At 47.0% G+C, this 15,771-nt stretch overlaps 1 protein-coding gene across 14 annotated transcripts in view; it reads left to right on the forward strand.

Moving 5' to 3' along the window:
- The window catches only part of Dysf (dysferlin), a 242,916-nt gene that overhangs the window by 23,759 nt on the left and 203,386 nt on the right, over positions 1-15,771 (forward strand). For all 14 annotated transcript variants that reach the window (XM_037203840.1, XM_037203838.1, XM_037203844.1 and 11 more), the window contains exons 2-3: positions 2,746-2,801; positions 4,493-4,584. In XM_037203840.1, coding sequence (XP_037059735.1) covers positions 2,746-2,801; positions 4,493-4,584 — 148 coding nt within the window. The remainder of the gene's footprint in view (positions 1-2,745; positions 2,802-4,492; positions 4,585-15,771) is intronic.

Below are 15,771 nucleotides of genomic sequence, written 5' to 3' on the forward strand. Positions count from 1 at the left end.
TTAATTTTGAGTATGTGTTTCTCAGGTGTGTCTGTATGGGAGTACATGCATGTCCAATGCAGTTGTGCTTACTGACCAGAAGGGGGCATCATAGCCTCTGGAGCTGGAGTTGCAGGTGATTGTGAGCTGCCTGATGTGGGTTCTGGGAACAGAACTTGGGTCCTCTGGAAGAGCAGTACATGATTTTTAACTGCTGAGCCATCTCTTTAGCCCCTTACCACTATTTTAAGTTGATTATCAATTTTGCTTTGAGACAGGCCCGGGCTGTTTTGAAGTCCTGATCTTTCTGCCAGAGCCTCCCGGGTGCTCTGGATGACAGTCATGCTCAGCTGAATTGATTACTAAATAATATTTGAACCACGTCAGTTTCAGTTTCTAAATGAAAGCTCTTTGGGATCCTCAGTAACTGAGAAGAATGACAGACATTCTGGGACCCAGAAGCCTCAGACTGAACAAGAACTGTCTGGTCATGCTTTGTGCATCGCCAGAGCTCACCAACCTCCCAACCTCAGTGGTTTACAACCAGGAGGGAGGGGAGCCAGAGGCTCACCCTCTTCCACAGTCCCCAGGAGGCTGGCTAAGGCCAGACACAGCTCAGCTCTGGAGGACTCAGGGCTCCAGCTCCAGGAACACACTTCCGGGTCTTTGAGGAGATTTCGTGGTCCATGCGGTCCGGTGGAGACCACAGGCTTCTCAACAGAGAATCTTGTGGGTTGTGCGGGAAGGGGCTGAAGGCCTGAGTGAGCCCAGGGTTCCTTGGCTGGTTTCTTCCTTCCCCTTTTGTGCAGTCCGACACCATTCTGGATGCTGCCTAGGGAAGAGGGGCAGCTGTCCATGCCCCTGTCTGAACAGAGTGGCCATGCCTAGCTCCATCAGCTCCTCTGGCCCGTCTCTCCCTAGCTGCTGTTCTCTGTAGTTCCGTATGTCTTTGTGGGAGGGAGGTCTGTAGCTTAGTACACTTGGTGGGACCTCCTCACTCTGATATTGTCAACCCACTGTGGCCCTTTTCTGGGGATCACCCTGAGAGGAGCAGACCTGCACACCAGGCCCAGCTTTGTTAGGAACCCAGTCTGCCCACACAGTCTAGCATCCAGCCCTAGAGGCAGTTTTCCCTGGGCGTCTTCTGCACGGTCTTTCCTTCAAGGCTCGTAGGGATAGTAGGCCTTTGTGCTCCCTGCTCCGTAAGAGCTGCCATTGCCTGCCACCTACAGTCACACGGGTCAGCTCTCAGACATCACAGGGTTAGTTCTTCTAGTTGTCTACTCCAAAGCCACATGCTTTCCTCCTGCTTCATGAGCCAGATAGGGTTATTTGCGTCTTCTTTTCCCCCCATAAGCCCTTTCTAGGTCTCAGAGGGGACAGCAAGCTTTTTTTTTTTTTTTTTTTTTTTAAATCTCTTTTTTAACCCCAGGTAAAATTCACAAACAATTGAATCCATCATTTTAACCAGTTAAGCTGGGCCAGGTGGCATAGATCTGTAATCCCGGCTACTCAGGAGGCTGAGACAAGAGGATCTAAAGTTCTAGAGGGAGTTCAAGGTCAGCCTAAGGCACTAAATGAGATCTTGTCTCAAAATTACAAAATAGAGTGCTTGCCTAGCATTAATTCAACCCTGGAATCAATCCCTAGTATCACAGAACAAACAGAGTGAGCATGCTTGGTGATTTTAGGTTAAATATTATAATCAATTATCTAATCCCAGAACATTGTCCCTCAAACTCATAGCTATTAATTACTCCCAGTTCCCCTCCTCCATACTCTACCCCCAGAAACCCCTAATCTATGGATTTGCTTGCTCTGGACATTTTGTGTAAATGCAATAATGCAATTTGTATTTTTGAAAGAGAAATTGAATATTTTCTTGGAACATTATTCATGTTTGTTTATTAATTTTATTTTTATCATTTAAAAAAAAATGTCTGAGACAGTCTGCCTGGTAGCCCAGGCTAGCCTCAAACTCACTATGTAGCTAAGGCTGGCCTCGAACTGCTGGTCCTCCTGCCTCCAGCTCCTGAGCACTAGTAGACCACCACAGCTAGTGTACGTAGTACTTGGGACTGCCCAGGGCCTCTACCTATTGAGCTAGGTCACCAGCCCTAAGTGTTAATTTTCACAAGAGGTCTGGAAAGTCACCAAGGGGCTGGGGAGGTGGTTCAGTGGCAGCATGCTTGCCTAATCCAGTGGAGCCTGGGTTAACCTGCAGCGTAGATGGAGGCGGAGGGCAGAGGAGCAGGGAGAACAGAGGGCTAGGAGTGACAATGGCCATAACGACCTAACCCATGAGAAGTCAGCTCAGACATTTTCTTTTCTTTCTCCTCCTCCTCTTCTTCTGCCTCCCCCTCCTCTTCTTCCTCTTTTTTTGAGGCAGTATCCTGGCTGGCCTGGAACGCTCTCTATAGACCAGGCTGGCCTTAAACTCACAGAAGTCCACCTGTGTCTGCTTCCCAAGTGCTGGGATTACAGACACACACTACCATGCCTGCCAATTGAACATCTTCTTTCAAAAATGTCCTTCTGCCACACTGTTGCTAAGTGGCCCCCAAAGCTAACAGAGAAGTATGACAGCCATTGGGCATTCCTCGGCAGTGTTCAGAGGCCATGCTGGTGTCATGAACTTTCCTTTGGAGCTGAGTCCAAAGGGGGAAGTGGGGTGCGGGGTGCGGGGTGGTCTCTGCAGATGAACCCGGCAGGGTGGATGGGTTGCAGTGGGATGTGTCTCCACACTCCCTTCTTTGTCTCCCACAGGGGTGAAGAAGAGAACCAAAGTCATCAAGAACAGTGTGAACCCTGTGTGGAATGAGGTACAGTAGTTTCTTCCTCCCTCCACTCCCCCACTGCCCCCCACTGCCCCCCCCACTGCCTTCCCACACCCCTGCCTCTGTTGCCTCTGCAGGGGGTTGACCCAAGGCAGCTTTCTCAGAAGGGTAGGCAGGCATCCAGCTCTATCCTGAGACCCCACCCACAGCGTGTGCTGATGTGGAGGCCCAATGCTTGATTTGTTTTCATTTTGTTTTGTTTTATTTATCTCTGCTTCTCAGCTCAGGCCAGTCAGGCCTTCCCTGCCTGCCTGCTCTCCCTCTCATAGGCCAAAGCTACCTCCTCTCCATAGCACTTCCCGGATTAACCAAGTCCCCCCCCCATTGTTCCCATGGTTCTGTCCCCTCAGGAAACTTTCTGTAGAGATGCCTTCCCCGTGGCCCTCTGAGGCACAGTGAGGCACAGTGAGGCACAGTGAGGCACAGTGGAGCTTTGAGGCCCTCTGAGGCCCTCTGAGGCACAGTGAGGCACAGTGGAGCTTTGAGGAGCATTGAAGGGCTTCTGATTGGCCTTTCTTAACTTATCGCTTACTCATCCCACCCACTTGGTGTGGAAGGACCCTGAAGGACCACCTGGCATTTTTACTGCTGTGCTTTTGTTCTGGTGTCCTGGGATGAAATGGGAGAGGAGGCTAGTGCAATGTGCTTTCCTCTTCTTTTTTGTTGTCTCTAGTTCTTACCATTACCTCTGAAGCTCTGGAATTCTGGTATACATACATACATACATCAACCCATCCATCCATGTATCCACCTATCTATCCATCAGCCCATCCACCCATCCATGCATCTACCCACCCACAAAACCATTATTCTATCTATTCATTTACCCACTCACCTACCCACCTATAGTCCATGCACACCCTCCTACTCATCCAAGTATCCAGCTACCCATGCATCTACCCTCCATCCTACCCATCTATTCATTCACCCACCCTTACATCCACTCACCCATTAATTCACTTACCTACCCACCTATCCATCCACACACTTACCCATCTATGCATCTTCCTAGTCTGGGTTACTATTGCTGGGATGAAACACCATGACCAAAAGCAATTTGGGGAGGAAAGGGTTTATTTGGCTTATACTTCCACATCACTGTTCATCATTGAAGGAAGTCAATAGAAGTATTCAATCAAGTTAGGAACCTAGAGGCAGGGGCTGATGCAGAGGCTAAGAAGGGGTGCTGCTTACTGGCTTGCTCCCCATGGTTTGCTCAGCCTGCTTTTATTTATTTATTTATTTATTTTTTTTTTTTTTTTTTTTTTTTTTTTGCTCAGCCTGCTTTTTTATAGAACCTAGAACCACTTACTCAGGGGTGGCATCACCCACAATGGACTGGGCCCTCTCACATCAATCAGTAATTAAGAAAATGCCCTACAGGCTTGCCTACATCCGGATCTTATGGAGGCATTTTCTCAATTGAGGCTTGTTCCTCTCCAATGACCCTAGCTCGTGTCAAGTTGACATAAAACTAGCCAGCACAGCATCCATCATCCACTCCCCCCACCTAACATCCATTCATCCATCCATCCTTCCATCCATCATCCACTTATCCATCCATTCATCCACCAACCCACCCACCTATCTACATGCTTATCCCCTAGCACCATTCTGAATGTCTGCTCAGTACTCTGGGGCCCCAGATTAAGTTGCCTTTTCTTCTTTTCTTCCAGGGCTTTGAGTGGGACCTCAAAGGTATTCCTCTAGACCAGAGCTCAGAACTTCACGTGGTGGTCAAGGACCATGAGACGATGGGGAGAAACAGGTAAGTGGGCTCAAGGGTGACCTGGGAACAGGAAGGTACCGGTGCATTTTTGATGTATATAGACCCTGGAATCAGCTCCTGAAGGCTAGTGTTTTCTGTCAGCATTTACTTACTGAAGACCGCCTTTCATGGGCCTAACCCAGCAGTGGATGCTGGGGCGAAACCTCGCTGTAGCTTCAGGAACTTGGCTGACATGGCTCCTGAGAGCAGCACAGGCTGCAGGGGAGGGAAGGTGTGCCAGGATCAGGTGACCAGGAGTTTTCTGTCCCAGAGTGCAGGCTGTGGGGAGCAGGTAGGAGCAGGTTCCCAGTCTCTCCCTGTAGCCTCTCGCTGGGAGAGGGGGGAATCCTTGCTTCTTTCTGGCTGGTGGGGGCAGCTACCCCCCCCCAGAAGGTGGGTAGACAAGGAGAAGCTGCCTCTAGCAGGGAGCAGTGAAGGAGGGCTGCATGGGAGGAGCAGAACCTGAGGTAAGAACCATGTGCTGAAGTCAGAAAAGAAATAACAGATAGCAGACTGCTCTCTCTCTCTCTCTCTCTCTCTCTCTCTCTCTCTCTCTCTCTCTGTCTTTTGGTCGGGTTGACAAATAGGGAACCCTCAGAAGCAAACTCTTACTGGTCAAAGCAGGCTCCGTTTAGGTAGGTGATGAGCGGCTTCCTTGTCAGGGGGAATCCGAGCCTTGTAATAGAGTGGTGGGTAAGACCTCCTAAGCTTGATGGGCCAGTTGGCTGTGGGCATAAGTGGCCAGGAGACAGCCTGGGCAGATCTATGGTGACAGGACTTAGGTAAGGACAGAGGTCAGTGGTCCCTGGTGGCCACAACAGCGTGCAGCTGTGTCCGGTGGGCTCAAGCGCCTGGTGCTGTTCACTGAAATCCGGCCCGAGGAGCAGGGGCTGGCTGCTCCCAGACCTGCCCACAGGGGAGCCTTTGTTTGGGAACTAGGTCAGCAGCATCTGAGTAAGGCAGGGAGCCTTGGTTATGTGAACCTGGAGTGGGGAAAGTGGGGAAGAAGGAGGGATCAGAACCCGGGGAGGGCCTTGGGCTGGGAAACACCTGCAAAGCTTGACATCTTCAGAGCGTGGAGAAAGACTACACCATTACTGTTTCTTTGTGCTTCAAGCTGGCCCTGGGTGCATGGTCTGGCATCCCTGAGGAAGGAGAGGGCACTCTCATTGTGCCTCTGAAGTGGTGCTGCAGGGTGGGGAGCCCAGCTTGCTGCTGAGGGCACTGGGTGCATCTCTTGTCTTTTGCAGGCATACAGCTTTGGGCATAGAAGTATATAAAGTGGGTAAATTAAATATTTACTGGTAATAGCTCATAAAGAAATTTACTTTAACTGGACATGGTGGTGCACGTCTTTAATCCTGGCACTAGGGAGGCAGAGGCAGGCAGATCTCTGTGAGTTGGAAGCCAGCCTGGTCTACATAGCAAGTTCCAGGCTAGCCAGGCTACACAGTGAGAACAAAAAGGATTTTTTAAAAATTTTATAATGTTTTACATATAATTTTACAGTCACTGAAGATGAAAGCAAATCTGCATGCTGACACGGATGTGCTTTAGTTTTACCTGAATAACTCCCTCCTGGCTGAGCATCTGACCCTGCGGGACAGAGAGCAGCATCTTGCAGAGTGCTTTGGTATTTGGATTTTAGAACCATCAGTGTTGAGAATGCCACTTCACTTTAGTACACAGCGCCAAATGGCAGAAGGCTGTCTAAGGCCATTTTAGAAACTGTTGGAGATTCAGTCCTATCCTAAATCAAAATTAATTTAATATTTTAAAAATGAAATTCAAGTCAGCCACCCAAACAGCAGTTATTATAATAAAACATGTGAACACAATATAATCTAGAGATATACTAAACTAGTACTTAACTGTAACAGGGCCCCAGACCTTAGCACAACTGACTCCATGGTGGAATGTACCATTCAGGCTGTAAAACTCAGCATGTAGACAGCACCACCTGCCAAAACGAAAATAAACACCTAATCCATCAAAGTGCATAGTTCTGGGAAAGTCTCTAAGTGTACTAACCTTGCCTTTTGGCTTCTGTAGTTCTGCTTCCGGCTAACTGTTCTTGGTAACTGAAGTATGTCAACCCAGAACATGGTTTTTGTGCTTAAAAGCTCTTCCTGAGAAAGGCTCGGGGCTACATTGGAATTCGAACACTCAGTGTAGCTGCTGGCCGGTGATCTTTCTTTCTTTCTTTCTTTCTTTTTTTTTTTTTTTTTTTTTTTTTTTTTTTAGGATTTGAATACAGAATCCCTCTCTGCTCCAGTGTTGATTAGGTGTGTGCCCCGCGCTGGCTGATGACTTTCTATTGGCTTCCACCCATGTCTGAGCAGTGCTTTCTGGTGAATACCCACAACACTTCCATGCTGAAGAGTGATAGTGAGAAAGTAGTAGGAAAAGCTAAGGTTTTCTACAAGAGCAGAAAACTTTGCATGTGCACTTAGAAACCCTGGGGTCTCTAGCATTCAGTCTTGAACCTAAGCCCAGATGTTTGAGGCAGTGTTTGTGGGCCTTGCTTGGTGGCGTGACAGCATGCATAGTGTAGAGTGTGCGTGCTGTGTGCTCAGAACCAAGGCTGCAGTGACGTCGGTCTCCTGAAGGGACATGTGCGAGCATTGCTGTTATCTGTTTTATTCCAAATTATTTTTTTGATGAGTTTAGAAATCCTTTCCCGTCTCTTCTCTCTCTCTCTCTCTCTCTCTCTCTCTCTCTCTCTCTCTCTCTCTCTCTTCTTTTTTTTTTTTTTTTTTTTGACAGACTCTCTCTACATAACCCTGCCTGTCCTGGAACTCACTATGTAGAGCAGGCTAGCCTTGAACTCACACAGATCTGCCTGCCTCTGCCTCCAGAGTGCCAGAATTAAAGGTGTGCCTGCCATACCTGGCTGGGTTTAGAAAAGTTCACCATTGCTAAGTGTTTTGCAATGCTCACGTTTAGTTATGAGATGCTACCTAACCCAAGGTTTAGAAGATGTGCCCACAGCTCTTGAGATGGCTCACTAGGTAAGGGCCCTGACACTCCAGCCTGATGGCCCGGAGCCCACACAGAGGTGGAAAAAGACTTCCTGATGTTGTGCTTTGACCATAGCACATCTTTTTTTTTTTTTTTTTTTTTTTTTTTTTTTTTTTTTTTTTTTTTTTTTGTTTTTCGACATTTTCTTGTGTAGCTTTGCGCCTTTCTGAACTCACTGGTAGTCCAGGCTGGCTCGACTCACAGAGATCCGCTGCTCTGCCCCGAGTGTTGGATAAAGGCGTGCGCCACCACCGCCCGGCGACCATAGCACATCTTACCTTCATACACACACACACAACACACACACACACACAGTAATTAATAATAATAATAATAATAATAATAATAATAATAATAATAGTAAATTAACTAAAGCTGTGGCCTTCACTACCTTCTCAGCTAGATGCTTTGTGGAAGGCAGGTACTTCCGTGAGCCTCATGTGGCACTAGTGAACTTGAAGGTGGACCAGCAGTCCAGGCAGGGAGCAATTCTGGACACTGGGCAGTCTGGGAAGGCTTTCTGGAGAAGAACCCGCAGTCACCCAGGGCTAGGATTTGGAGGGGAAAGTAGTTCCAGTGTGTGGGAGTGGAGGGCAGTGAGCTCATGTGGGAATTTAGAGTTGTGACAGGTGCAGCCTTGTTGGGAAGGGAGGGTGGGGCCAGTCCAGGCAATGGAGACCCCCCCCCCCCCCGCAGCTGGCCCTGGACAGAGCTTAGCTAGGTTCCTGACCCTGTGTGAGCCCGATGTGTGAGATGAACTCTTTCTCTGTCGGATGCTGTTTGTCGTCATCCCCGCAGACGGGAAACAGAGCCTCTAAAATTAGATTGGTGACATTCCCAAAGACTATGCTGGAGCTGTGTGTGGCCCGAGGGCAGGTGTGTGTGGTCATTCTCTTAGCTCTGGAATCTCTGTATTTCAGAGGCTCCCAAGGCTCCTGGCAGCTGGCCTCTGGGCACTCTGCAGAGTTCAGTTCCTCTGGTGACGTAGGAGTTGAGAGTTTAGTGAGGCAAAGGTGGACAGCCTGGATACTGCAGGCCATGAGGAAACACAGGTTTCATTTTCATGATCGTATTCAGTACTCTCCTAGGAGCCGTGGGAGGAGTCTGAGACCCCAGGGGCAGCAGGAGAGCAGAGACTGTGGATGTAGTGTTGGTGGGTTCACGGGCCAGGCTGGACATCCAGGGGACAGCTCAGGGTTACACAGAGGCTGACTGGCTCTGTGGGTCATATGTTTTGCAGAGGGAGGGTGAGTACATCCTCCCACTGGTCCCTGTTGGTGCCCTCTGGCTCACCAGTTTCCATGTGAGCAGGTTACTGCAGGCCAGCATGCTGGGAAGCAGTTCCTCAAACCTCCATGTCCAGAATAGCCAGTTCACTAGGTGTCATCACTTCCAGGACTTTCTGTCTTACAAGCACGTGGCTGTGGTTGTTTTTCCAAGCATTTATCTAGCAATTAGAAATGAAATTGTAATAGACTAAGTTTAAATTTAAGCCCATGTTCGTAAACACCTGCAGGACAGAACTACCTAAACACCCTGTTCTGTGAGGGAATGATCAGAGCGAATGGTCTGTGGTCTCCAGCTAGCTTGACTGTGCCTGAGGTAACCCTATCCAAAGCGGCAGGAGGAGGCAGCGTTCCTGCACAGCAACTCTGTGATGCCTTCATGATCAGACTGAAAACTATGCTCAAAAGCTTGTATAGGCTGTGGAGACAGCTCAGCTGGCGCTTCCTGTGCAAGCGTGAGGACCTGAGTTTAGCTCCCCAGCACCCACATAAAATCTGAGTATGAGAGCATGCAATTGTAATGCCAGTTCCCGGGGGCACAAGAACAGGAGGCTGGCTCTCTGCTACTCACTGGCCAGCCAATCTAGCAGAAACAGGGGGCTCCAGGTTCAGTGAGAGACCCCGTCTCAAAAAAAAAATAAGGTAGAGAGTGAGTGAAGAAAGCACCCCAAATCAACATCTGGCCTTCATGGATACATCCCAACCAGTGCACCCATATACACATGTGCACATACATGCGTAAAACACACACACACACACACACACACACACACACAAGAAGGAAAGAAAAATGGAAAGGAATCAAACCTAGAAACATTAAAAGTTCTAAGACTAAGATAGGAAACATACTAAGCAGTCCCAAGGGCATCCATGTGACATGAAAATTTTGAGGGACAAGGAAATTTAGTGTTTCAGTACTGTTTGAATGAGAATGCCCCCCCCCTCATATATTTAAATAATTGGTCCCAGTTGGTGGAACTGTTTGGGAAGGATTAGGGTTTGTGGCCTTGTTGGAGGAGGTGTGTTACTTGAGATGGGATTTGAGGTCCCCAAGCTCACACCATCCACAGTTAGCTCTCTCTCAGCCTCCTGCCTGTGGATTGAGATGTGAGCTCTCAGCTACTGCTCCAGCACCATGCCTGCCTGCCTGCTACTATACTTCCCACCATGATGGTCCTGGACTCTAACTCTCTGTAACTGTAAGCTCCGAATTAAACACATCCTTTTATAGGTCTCTTTGGTCATGGTGTCTTTTCAGCAATAGAAAAGTAACTAAGACAAGTACAACGAATGTTTCCATAATACACCTCCTCAGTGCCACCAAGCCACACTGTTTGGTCCAGAGAGAATGGTGACTGTTGTCATCTGCTGTTCTCAGTCCTCTGCTGTCAGTGAAGTCCCAAGGGATCTTGTTGCAGCCACACCCTTGGATTCCTGGCTATCTTCTGTGAATTCACCACTGTCCTCTCTGGGCCTTCTTCCAAGCAGGTAGCTCTTATCCCTAAGTGGGACTTCCCTCTCCCAATCTTTTTCTCTCTCCCCACTCTGATCTTTGTTCCCTCTACCAGATCTAGAGCCCCTGTTTCCTTCTATCTGCATCTAGAACCCTCCTAAGGCCTCCTTCATCCTGCATAGCCTGTTGTACATGGAAGTTTTCCTGTGTCCCACAGCTGCTCGGTCCCAAGTAAACATACAGAGGCTTATATTAATTACAAACTGTTTGGCCTGTGGCTCAGACTTATCATTAACTAGCTCTTACAGCTTAATTCTACCCGTTTCTATGAATCTGTGTTTTGCCATGTGACTTCGTGGCGTTACTTGTGTTCCATTACATTTTGCCCCCTCAGCAGAGCTCAGCGTCTCTTCTGACTCTGCCTTCTTTGTCTCTCTGCTTGGATTTCCCACATGGCTCTATCCTGCCTTTCCATAGGCTATAGCAGCTTTTTTATTAACCAGTGGTAGCAACACATATTCACAGTGTACAGAAGACCATCCCACAGCACTTCCCCTTTTCTGTATAATCGAAAAGGAAGGTTTTCATTTTAATATAGTAAAATTATATATAGCAAAAGTTATCAAGCAAGAATTATAGTTATAATATCTAGTCTACTTGTATTTAGCAAAATTAAAGAAAGTACTCTAATAAAAAAATAAAAAAAAAAAAAAAAAAAAAAAAAAGAAAGATCTCGTACAGATCTACCCTATTTTTGTGAGTCTAAAGTTTCATATATAATTTACTTTTTATCATAACTAAGGAAAACTATAATTATGATTATCTAGTCTTCAGCTCCATCAAAGACCCCAGAAGGATATATTACTAAGTAAACAGGAAGTGCATTGTAAACAATTTCCAAAATTCTAGAAATCTACAGTCTGTCTCTCTCCACCTCTGCCACAAGTCTTGTTTTTGTTCCTCCTCTCTCCTCTCCCCCTGTCTTGCTGCATAGCCCAGGGAGGCTTGGAACTCTTGATCTTGCTGCCTCTGTTTCCCAGATGTTGAGAATACAGGTGTGCAGCACCACACTCTGGTTCTTCACTTCAGCTAAGTGTTTTAAATGTTAGCAGTTCCTTGTGGTTGGTGTCAGACAGGCAGCTCTAGGTTTTTAGAATGTTCCAACGCTGGCTGTTTCTTAAGTGTCTGAGCCCTGTCTCTCCCTGCACTGTGAGGATTAAGAAAGGAATTGAGAGCTCCCACTCTCAACCAACAGGCCATCTGCAGATGACCCACTGGCAAAGGAGAAATCCATTATTTCCAGTGGGGTCTCGTGGGGTATATTAACCACACCTCAGGAGAGGCTGCATACCCAGGAGCAACTGGGCATCACAAAATGAACTGTATAGGATTTTTGTTTCATTTTGCTTTGTTTGGATTTTTTTTGTCTTTTCAGTCTTTTGCTTATTTATTTTGATTTCATTTTTATGTTTTAGTGGTTTATTTGTGTATGGATTTTTTTATTTTATTGTTATTGTTTTGTTTGATCTTTCTTTGTTTTTAAAGGGAGAGATAGAAAAAGAACACAAAGTTGTGTGCGAGTAAGGTGGGAAGAATCTGAGGGGAACTGAGGAAGAGAAAAACACGATCAAATATATTACAGGAAAATATGTTTTTAATTACAAAAAAAGTTAAAAAGAAAGAAAGAAGGAAGGAAGGAAGGAAGGAAGGAAGGAAGAAGGAAGGAAGAAGAAAGAAACCATAGTGGTTGCTGTACCTTCACTCCAGGAAGTTGCGCTGAAGAGGCCGGTGGGCACCCAGGGTGGACAGCTCACTGCACCAGAGCACTGAGAACATCCCAGAAAGTAATTTCTCTTGCTATTTATTATTTATGCTTAGGTTTAACTTTTAATCTCCTTCCCAAGTACTGGTTACAAGCCTGTGTTACTTCTCTGTTTATGTTGGGATTGAACCCAGGGCTTCACATCTGCTAGGCAAGTACTCCATTAATTGAGCCTACATCTCCAGTCCCTGCTTTGGCTTCTGATTAGCTAAAAATAAACATAAGTGGTTACTCTTGTGCTGTTTAGGTGTGTAATTATTGGTGCAATAGTCTCTATAAAATGATAAAGAAGCTAAATTGGAAATCTACAGAGACAACTGAACCAAGCTCATATGAACTCATGAACTATAGACCAACAGCAGTGGAACGTGCATGGGACCGGACTAGACCCTCTGGAACCTGCATGGGACTGGACTAGGCCCTCTGGAGCCTGCATGGGACTGGACTAGGCCCTCTGCATATGGAAGTCAGTTGTGTAGCTCGGTCTGTTTGAGGGGCCCCTGGCAGTGGGATCAGGATCCATCCCTGGTGCATGAGCTGGCTCAGCTGGTAAAGGCGATCGCCACCAACTTTGATGATATGAGTTCCATTCCTGGAACCCACGTTGCGAAAAGAGAAAACCCACTCCTATAAGTTGTCTTCTTATCCCTATACCAGTGTTTCTCAGGGGTCACACATCAGATAGTTACATCACAATTCAAAACAGTAGCAAATTACGGTTATGAAGTAGCAACAAAAATAACGTTATGGTTGAGGATCACCACAACATGAGGAACTGTATTATGAGGGTGCAGTGTCAGGAAGGTTGAGAACCGCTGCCCTACACATACTCTTTCCCATCCCCTAATAAATATTAACAAATTTTAGACAGAAACTTGGTAAAATTCCAAATTAAAATATATTAACAAATTTTAAAGAGTTGTTAAAATAGAAAAGAAAGTGGTGTAATTACAGGAACACAGTGTGGACCCACACATTAACAGGTCTGATTTGTCCTGGGAAGTCTTTCCCAAGAGAAATCAACACAGTTGTATTTTTTACTTAAATGTTTGGCAAATATAAACACAGGAGAGAAAGAAGAATCTCCCGAGGGTAAGAGCACAAGGTCACCCTGACCTCAGTGGCTAGTCCCAGCTGTAGGTAGAGCGGCCGGAACCAGTCAATACACACACAGGCCATCCAGTTGAAAGAGACACTCCAAATAGTGCAAGGACAGACATACATTGAAAGATTATTCATTGTTTATTTTGAATACAGCCCTAAGGGGAACCCTTATTTTATCTGTTAATTTTCTCCCCCCGCCCGTAACTGTCTCCTTCTTGCTTTTTAGTGAAGCTGTGTAGACAGAGACCCTGGTTTACCCCAAGAGCCAGAATGTGTGTGATGGCCTTTGGTGGCCTTTCCTCCAGATATTCACAGTGGCACATCCTTTATGACTGGCGGCTCTGGAGGACCTCCTAGGTACACACACAGACACCTGCCTGCCTTCACCCTTTCTGAGGTTTGAGCACCAGTTATGGTGCCTGTAACTGGCTGGGCCCAGGAGACAGCTTAAGTCCTCCCTAAACACTGATGCTCCTTCACCTATCCCTCCTCCAGCTGCTCCTCCTCCACGCCACACCAGGCTGGATGACCTGGTCCCATGTGGATATTAAGACTTTGAGAAGAACTAGGAACTAGCCACATGGCCTTGTGCAGGTCACCATGCTTCCCAGTTCTGTCACTTCTCATGATGTATTGAGGGAAGTGTAAGGGACCCGCTGCTGCAGAATGGGTATTCCACCCGTGTTAGTGCTGAGCAGCCCTGTTCTCTTGTTCTGCTCTTCTGGTGTCCAGTTGTTTAATTCTGGAGTGATGCAGCCAACTTCTGTTGAAGGTTGCTCTTTGCGGCTGTGGTTTTAACAGGGACTGCCTGATCCTAGTTCATAGATGGCAGAGGTGCCATCATGCTCTGTTCTTCTGTGGGAACTTGGAAGGTGTTGCTTCACAGTCCTGCATGTGCTCAGATAGAAAGGGGATGTGGTTATATGTGTATCCCGGTTCCACAGTCATCGAGGAGGGGCTGTCTGGGGAAATGGTGCAGACTACGGCATGGAGCTTGGTTCCACGTGGGGATCCGAATACAGTCCTCTGAGATGGGAATGTGAAGGAGAAGGCAGAGTGCCTGAGGAAGGGGTCAGCTGGTGTCTGCCACCAAACCTGGAGGATGTTGATGGAATTGAAAGGTCCCATCCCGGGAGGAGCAAGTGGTCCAGGTCTTCCAGTCTGTCCAGGACCTGCATAATGGCATGAGAATGAGGGATGGTGGGGGAGGGGATCGGGGGAGGGGGCTTACTCAGTGGTTAAGAGCAGAAGACTTGAATTGAGTTCCTAACACCTACATCATTTGGCTCACAACTACCTATAACTCCTGTTTCAGGGGATCTGGTGCCCTCTTCTGGCTTCTGTGGATACCTGCACTCACATCTACATACACACAGAATAAAAAATAATGGGGGAGGGGTTAATAATGCCATTGTTAGCAATGATTTCCAGTCTTGTACCGTCTGGGACACTGAAGTGTAAGGTTGGGCTGAAGTTTGAATGACAGTGTGTCCACCAAAATTCTGCCGTGGATGGAAACACTGAAGAGGTTGAGAGTGGGGGCCACTGGTTGTAACAGGATCCACACAGACATATGTACATCAATCCCACAGCCTGTGAGCACTCTCTGCATGCCTTGACATGTTTTTTTTAAACAAATGGGAACATGTTCTTTCATTCAAAGAAAAGAAATGGGCTGGGGAGGTAACAGTGTGTGCTGCATAACACGAACACCCGAGCTCAGTCCCAGAACTCCTGTAAAGGCCGGTGTTGGTGTATGCCTGTAATCCCAGCACTGGGGGACAAGAGACAGTGGGCTCTATGGCCGGCCTGCTAACTTAATTAGGGAGTCCCAGGTCCTACTGAGAATTCCTGTCTTAAAAAACAAGGTGCCCTGAGGTGTCTGTGTACTTACACACATAAGAATATACACACATATGATAAATTTTAACCCCCCACACAAAAGTGTGTATGTGTATATGTGTGTGCATGTGTGTTTGTGTGTATGCATATGTGTGTGCGTGCATGTGTGTTTGTGTGTATGCGTATATGTGTGTGTGCGTGTGTTTGTGTGTATGCCTATGTGTGCATGCATGCATGTGTGTTTGTGTGTATGCCTATGTGTGCATGCATGCATGTGTGTTTGTGTGTATGCATATGTGTGCATGCACAGGTGTGTTTGTGTGTAAAAGCTCCATTATTAAGGAGGCGTAAGGGAAAGTGCCAGTTCTTTTTTCATCATTTCTTCCTGTGGCATCAATTGTTAGCAACTTGGTTTAGATCTCATTCCACTCTCCCTGAGCCTGTGAAGCTTCATTTACACACACACACACACACACACACACACACACACACACACACAGATACACACACATAGACACACAGACACACACACAAAGACACACACACACAAAGACACATACACACAGACACACACACACACATATACACACAGACACAGACACACAGTATACCTGCTTATAAAACTGACATCCTACTGTGTGCATTGGCCTGTACTTTGC

Source organism: Peromyscus leucopus, chromosome 3, assembly GCF_004664715.2.
Source record: "Peromyscus leucopus breed LL Stock chromosome 3, UCI_PerLeu_2.1, whole genome shotgun sequence".
NCBI lineage: Eukaryota > Metazoa > Chordata > Mammalia > Rodentia > Cricetidae > Peromyscus > Peromyscus leucopus.